The sequence below is a fragment of the Alosa sapidissima genome, chromosome 15 (assembly GCF_018492685.1).
Source record: "Alosa sapidissima isolate fAloSap1 chromosome 15, fAloSap1.pri, whole genome shotgun sequence".
In the NCBI taxonomy this organism is placed as follows: domain Eukaryota; kingdom Metazoa; phylum Chordata; class Actinopteri; order Clupeiformes; family Clupeidae; genus Alosa; species Alosa sapidissima.
The window spans coordinates 16,056,386-16,063,885 of NC_055971.1; the positions used below are offsets into that span (position 1 = coordinate 16,056,386).

General features: G+C 48.2%; 1 protein-coding gene across 6 annotated transcripts in view; it reads left to right on the plus strand.

The window, feature by feature from the left end:
* LOC121683508 (glutamate receptor 4) overlaps positions 1-7,500 on the plus strand; it is an 82,531-nt gene that overhangs the window by 30,520 nt on the left and 44,511 nt on the right. For all 6 annotated transcript variants that reach the window (XM_042063138.1, XM_042063137.1, XM_042063135.1 and 3 more), the window contains exons 3-4: positions 86-325; positions 7,252-7,436. In XM_042063138.1, coding sequence (XP_041919072.1) covers positions 86-325; positions 7,252-7,436 — 425 coding nt within the window. The remainder of the gene's footprint in view (positions 1-85; positions 326-7,251; positions 7,437-7,500) is intronic.

Below are 7,500 nucleotides of genomic sequence, written 5' to 3' on the forward strand. Positions count from 1 at the left end.
TATCCTCTCTTGCTGCTTCTCATTTTCTTTCTTCTCTGTATATTCTTCTCTCTCTCTCTCTCTCTCTATCTCCATCTCTCTACAGTCTGTTCGCAGTACTCCCGGGGCGTCTTCGCCATCTTTGGCCTGTACGACAAGCGGTCAGTGCACACGCTGACGTCCTTCTGCAGCGCGCTGCACATCTCGCTGATCACACCCAGCTTCCCCACCGAGGGCGACACCCAGTTCGTCCTGCAACTGCGGCCCTCCATCCGAGGGGCCCTCCTCAGTCTGCTCGACCACTACGACTGGAACCGCTTCGTCTTCCTCTACGACACAGACCGAGGTGAGTTCACTCAAATGCTTTATTTCATCCCTCTGTTTTTCTTTCCATCTTTCTGTCTTCTGTCTCTCCTTATTTTTCATTTCAGTTTGTCTCTCTGTAGTATAGTAAATGCTTTGTGTTCACAGACACTTCAGGCTTACACTGAGCATGTTTGATTTAAAGACACTGGAGGGCAAGCCTACCATCATTTCATCGAACAGTCCTATTGCCCTGGGACGCTTGTCAAATACACACTCTTAAAGCCCCCTTTGGATAGAAGGGAGATTAAAATGCTGGTCAAACTTACAAAGATGGGCAGCCTTTGCCCTTTCAGTTTTGGTGTTAAGGATCATCATGCACCTGGTTTGTTAGACTCTGAGCTCCACATGCAAGATGCTGAATAGTCTTCTATGTGTTGTGTTTGAATAGAGAGACTGAAAAACTGCCAAAATACATCCCTACTTTCCAATAACATTCACATAAGAGCTCTCACTGTGTTGGTATGTATTTGTCCACAGGCCTACTTATTTTCAGTCTAAACAAGCCCTGACACATAGCTTCCAGCTAACTTCGCTGTCTCTTGTAGCTGACAGTACAGCTCACTCCTACTGCGCACTGACAACCCTTAAGTCGCACCGCACCGTGTCTGTGGGCGAATCAAAGACAAAAAGTGAGACACACCAGAGCGAGTGATGCTGCGAGTACAGTGTGCTGCTAGTTAAACGACTCCACCCGAGCACTGGAAAACAGGTGCTGCCGTGGATACGTGTAAGTGTGATGCATTGTACTGACGGTGGGTATTGATGGGGAAAGTTGTTTCCGCGTGCACCGCGGAGTCGGCAAGCCTTGGGGGTTTTGTTGCGCTAATGAACACTTTCTTCACGGCAAAGTGCCAATGTATCAGCGTCGGCCGAGAGAGTGTGTGTTCTTCCATGCTGTGGTGTGTTTAGCACAGTGTTTGTGTGCAGTTTGAGTAAGACAGGTTGTTCACTGCATTGCTTGCGCTCCTGCTGGTGTGTGTGTGTGTGTGTGTGTGTGTGTGTGTGTGTGTGTGTGTGTGTGTGTGTGTGTATTCCTCTGTGCACATTTATACACACAATATATTATTTATACATGTACATTTGCTTGCATATGTGTGTATGCGAATTAATGTGTGTGTGTGTGTGTGTGTGTGTGTGTGTGTGTCTGAGAGAGAGAGAGGGGTGAGGGAGAGAAGAACAGAAAGAAAACAGAGAGAAAGAGTGCACATGTAATTGAGAGAGAGAAAGAGTGCACATATAATTGAGAGAGAGAAAGAGTGCACATGTAATTGTGTGTGCTGTTCACTCCAGTGTGTGCCGTGGCTCTGGGTGGCTTTACATTTAAATCAGCGCTCTCCCTGGGCGACAGTTAGTCCCTAATGCGTCGCTCTCATCATCACTCGCCACTTGTTTGGGGGCTGTGGCGCACAGATACTCCCTTCAAAGAGAAGAATGAAATAACCTCTCATGCGTCAGGCTCAGGGAGTTGGCTCTTTCTCTCCGACGAGCTTAAATGTGACACGTTTCATCCCGCAAATAATAACGCCGGCTTTCCGCGAATCCCACTCCGTTCCTTGGCACACTGTGTTTACCTCGGATATCCTCCGCCGGAGAAATAAAGAAAGCTGCACTGTAAAAAAAACTACTACATGACAAATAGTCTCAGTGGCAAACGTACCTCCGGACCGGGATCAAATCTGAGTCTGGCACAGGTTTGGCCCTGGTCTGGCCCAGACTCATATACCATGTAGAGATGGGTTTGGCTCTTGATCCAGTAATGGAGAGATTCAGCTCTGCAGTGGTGATGCATTGCAGCAGCTATATGGGGTGTGGAATATGTATTGAATCACTTACACAACAGATCGGGCATGGCAGGCATGGCATGGACTTGCCTGACAGAGAAGCCCATTATCGAGATCGAAGACTTGACACTCAATAGATGTCGCACTATGCATTTAAACTGTGTGCAAACAGTTCTCTCCCCACCACCATGTCTGGCATGGGACATATCTGTCTGCCACCCCACACTCAGCCACAGCCCATTCCCCCCACCCCCCTCCTCAAATGTCCACTATGTATCAGAAGGTGTCCGTGTTTTGGCACCAACTGACCTGCCCCCCTCATCCATTGTTTTGAAAGCTGTCAGCATGGCACCTTGTGTTCACATGCTGTGTCGTGTCCACATGGCACGAAACGAAGTGCCAGTGCCACCCCCACCTCCTCCCCACATGCCCGTTGCTGTGCCAACTCCCGTGTGCCAGTCCACTCGCTGCCCAGTGCTAATTACCCACCCCACCAACTCCTCATCAGGTTGTTCTGCATCTCCTTCGAGACTGCTCTCGATGGTTTACGGCTTTTATTATTTATGGCCTTTATTAGAGCCACCCTTTGGGTCTTTCTCTCTCCCTCGTTCTCTCTGTCTCTCGCCCATCCACTTATTCTGGGGCTCCTTAATTGTGTGGATATATAAAAAAGCCGACATTTCTCATCCAATTAGAAGCCCACACCAGTGCCCAGCACCATCCGTCATCGAGTTCTCTTCTCTGACAATCGATTTCTGAGCCGGTTCAATACATCCATCTTTTCTCGTTTATGTCCTCACTGGGGACCTTGTCCTTCGTGCCAGCATCTGTGGCTGCGAGGGGCATCGCCATCGTCCAGTGCCAGCGTCGTATGTGCCCAGTTCTCTGCGTGCCCACAGCGAGTCTGTCCCACACTTGAACCACATGGACAGTACTCTCTGTTTACGCCATGCCAGTATGTGAACTTGGCATCGTGTAGAAGTGGGTAGAGAGAGAGAGGGAGAGGGAGAGAGAGAGAGAGAGAGCAAGAGAGAGAGAGAGCGAGAGAGCGGAGTCGACCGATGCCAGGCAGTCATTTAATCCCCGTGGCTCCGGGCCGAGGAAGAGATGCTAATAGAATCTTTTCATAATGCCTCCCTCTCGCCGCTGTCATGGCTGCAGAAATTATGGGATGGATATGCTGCAGGGCTTTAATCAGGAATGCTTGTGAAGAGAGGGGGTGAGGGGTGGGGAGGGTTAGGGGGGAGAAGGGGATTGCGGGGCTGTGTCCGACACGTTTGAGTTTTTGCGAGCATGCGGGTTCTGTCTTTCTCTCTCTCTCTCTCTCTCTCTCTCTCTCCCTCTCTCTCTCTCCCTCTCTCTCTCTCTCTCTCTCTCTCTCTCCCTCACTGGGAGTGTATGTTTTTTCTTCCTTTTTTCCTTTGCTGCGGCGCCTCCTCAGTGGAAGTCTAGTGTCAGTATGAGTGGCTAACAGTGCAGAGTCATCGCTGCCTCTGGGTCACACTCTCTCAATCTGTCCCCGATCAGCTGCTCAGACGCGCCCTCACAGAAGGCATGGACTCTGCTGGACAGTCCGCCTCTCTTTATCACCATCTCACAAAGCACTCTCTTTTCTATTTTCTCTCTCTATTACTCTCTCCCTCTCTTTCTCTCTCCTTGTCTCTTTGTCTTGCTCTCTCTCTCTCTCTCTCTCTCTCTCTCTCTCTCTCTCTCTCTCTCTCTCTCTCCCATCCACACGCTCCTCTGTATTGTCTTGTTGTTTTTCCCCCTCTCTCGCTCTCCATCCCTCCTGCATTATTCCATCATGCCATCAATCCATCTCATCCCGGAGATCCAGGAATCTCATTCGTTCTGGCGTTCCTCACCCCTGTGAGACTCTACTGCCACCTATTGGCCACCCGCCTAAGCCCTGATTGCTGCCACAGCTAATGGCTGGCTGCGTGGCGCGCCCTGTCTGCAGTGGCGGAGTTTTGGGTCGGGGTGGAGGTTGGGGGGAGGGCGGGTTGGGTGTCAGTTTGGTCTCCAGGACGGAACACTCTTGGTCACAGATGTCAGGTGTCCTATTGGATGTGTCCCCTCGGGTTACTACTGACAGGCAGGAACATCTGTGGAGGCTGTGAAGAGATTTTTTTTTTTTTTTTTTTTAAAAACAACAAAAATAAATAATAAATGGGTGAAAAAAAACAAGCGATGCGAGCGATTTCTCCGGCAAGCACGGGAGTGACAGGGCACGGAATCCGATTTGATTACTCTGTTGAGGAGAGTGGGGGAAGGTGTGCGTGACGTCTCGTGTGTGTCTCACGTCATCCGAACTGTCGATATTCACACTGGCTCAGTCACGGATGCTGGATCGCATCGCTGTCTTTCCACATTTAGTGCTGTCTATTAAAAGCTGATTTTTGGCAATATGAGAGTACTGCTTAGATACAGAGCAGAGTTTTTGCCACTGTGCTCTGTGAAATGAATGAGCTGACTGCTCTGTCATCTGTATGCCATCTTTTTCAGTGTCGTGACTGTCAAGGGTGTCAACTTAGAGGATCACATTTAAGTAGCTTAAATCCATGTCAGTTGGATGGACTGTGAGAGGGAGAGTTTGTGTGCTTGTGTGTGTGTGTGTGTGTGTGTGTGTGTGTGTGTGTGTGTGTGGTAACTATATTTTGGATGTGAGCCACCTTGCCACTCAATCTTGATTGAGCCTTCCTTACCTCACTTAGACTTCTGCTCATCTCACTGCTCAGGAGTTCCTTGGCTTTGTTGTTGATGCCAAATTTCGGCTCTTACATAAACAGAAATATCAGCCGCATACTTAAAGTATCAGGCTTGATGACCACTTTACAAATCAGGGCACAGGGACAAGAACGTCCATAACATCCATTAGTCAGGTGGCATCTCTAGCATTGTACAAATATCACAGATGATATGAACAAATGGGGCTGGAAATAAACTAGAATGGATTGGAAACATACATTTCAAGCAGTTGCCAGTAAAATGAAGTCCTTCTTCCTGGGCTCAGGTTGGTTTCGGGCATAGATTAAAGGAAAATTCCGGTATTTAGCACTTTGAGTCCCTTTTCTGGTTTGTTTCGGATGAACTAGAGTGGTGGACACCGAAATTTTGACGATTGGTCCTGTCTCGACCTTTCTGACTCGTTTTGAATCGCCTTTGACTACTCAGAGTGGCTGCCAACAGGCATACTGTAGGCTTCTCAAACATGTCCTAAAACAACCCTTAACATTCGTTTTCACCGAGTGGTTAGTGGTGTTCGTTGATGTTCCAAAACAAGTAGCGTAGCGAAATACAGTTTCTGTCATGTTTTATTTGGCATTTTGCAAAATCCCATTGATTTCTGTTGGAAGACTCATTGCACGTTGATATTACTGCGCCACCGTCTATGCTTCAGGCTCAAATATTGAGCGGAAGTTTATACGCGGTTGTGAGGTGTCTGAATAAATAGTTCCACAATAGCAAATAAGACGGCTAGAAATCATACATTGAGCCAATATATTTGCTTTTAATAATCAACGAACACCACTAACCACTCGGTGAGTTGCACACGTTAAGGGTTGTTTTAGGACATGTTAGAGTAGCCTACTGTAGGCTACAGTATGCCTGTTGGCAGCCACTCTGAGTAGTCAAAGGCGATTCAAAATGAGTCAGAAAAGTCGAGACAGGACCAATCGTCAAAATTTCGGTGTCCACCACTCTAGTTCATCCAAACCAGAAACCAGAAAAGGGACTCAAACCAGAAAAGGGACTCAAAGTGCTAAATACCGGAATTTTTCTTTAAGGAGTTCAAGGCAATATGTAGGGCTCTTATGCTTTGGGCGCATCCATGGCATGAAAGAGGCGGGAGGGACAACGCTCGTCACACACAGAGTGGGTGGGTGAAATCAAGATGAGAACGAGTAGGCCGAGGAGAAGAGGAGAGGAGAGGAAAGAAGAGGAGAGGAAAGATGAGGAAAGGACAGGAGAGAAGGGGAGAAGAGGAGAAGAGAGGAGAGGAGAAAGGAGATGAGAGGAGAGGAGAGAAGAGGAAAGAAGAGAGAAGAGGAGAGGAGAGATGAGGAAAGGACAGGAGAGAAGGGGAGAAGAGGAGAAGAGAGGAGAGGAGAAAGGAGATGAGAGGAGAGGAGAGAAGAGCAAAGAAGAGAGAAGAGGAGAGGAGAGATGAGGAAAGGACAGGAGAGAAGGGGAGAAGAGGAGAAGAGAGGAGAGGAGAAAGGAGATGAGAGGAGAGGAGAGAAGAGCAAAGAAGAGAGAAGAGGAGAGAAGAGAGAGTAGAGGAGACGTGAGGAGAGGAGAGGAGAGAGGAGAAGAGAGGAGAGGAGAGAGGAGAAGAGAGGAGAGGAGAGAAGAGAGAGTAGAGGAGACGGGAGGAGAGGAGAGGAGAGAGGAGAAAGGTGGCGGGGACTGACTCAGTCTAGCAGGGCAGAAGGACGATCAGACTGCAGCTAAACATGGCTAGAATAGACAGTGTTCTCTTTGCATGCAGCATTACAGTAATCCTGACAGGAGGGAATGAAAGCTGGATAAATGGCATGGGAGAAGGAGCAAACAGAAAAAGAGAAAAGAGGGAGAGAAAAGTCAAAAGCAAAGGCTGCTGCATTAGCGTTGAGGAGGTGATGCTAATCGCTGGCTCTGACTCAGTTTTTCTCCACATTAGAGAGGAGAGGAGAGGAGGAGCATGTGGCCGTGAGGAGGCTGTCGAAGCCCAGCACTGCTTAGACAGCAACTGGCCCCGGAGGCCATCTGGTCTTGATCACGGCTGGACTCATGCCTGAGTTAGCTGCTGTCAGTCAGGCTCAAACAAGCACAAATCCTGTTGCTAAAACAAAGACCAGTATGCTGAAACAAGCTATACCCCTACAGGCAGAAAATGGAAGATACAGAATAAAGGCCACAATTTGTGTGTTAATGAACTTAACTAATGAAGTCAGAGAGGTTATTCAACAAGGTTATTAATAATATGCAATAATTCTATGTCATGTTTGTATTATTAATTCTCCTTCTCCACTTATGTAGATATTTCCTAAGATGGGGTGAGGGTACTCTGCACATTGGTTCATATAAAACTGCGCATATGTGCATAAATGACTAATTTATCCTCCTTTTGCTTGGTGTTTAGGATATGCCATCCTGCAGGCGATTATGGAGAAAGCAGGGCAAAACAGCTGGCAGGTGAGCGCCATCTGTGTGGAGAACTTCAACGACGCCAGCTACCGGCGTCTCCTTGAGGACCTTGACCGCAGAGACGAGAAGAAGTTCGTCATTGACCTGGAAGCGGAGAGGCTTCAGAACATTCTAGAACAGGTGAGTTGGTCATTTAGTCCAACGCTAACCTCCTGTTGTGGTGCAGGTGCATGCTGTACCCGCA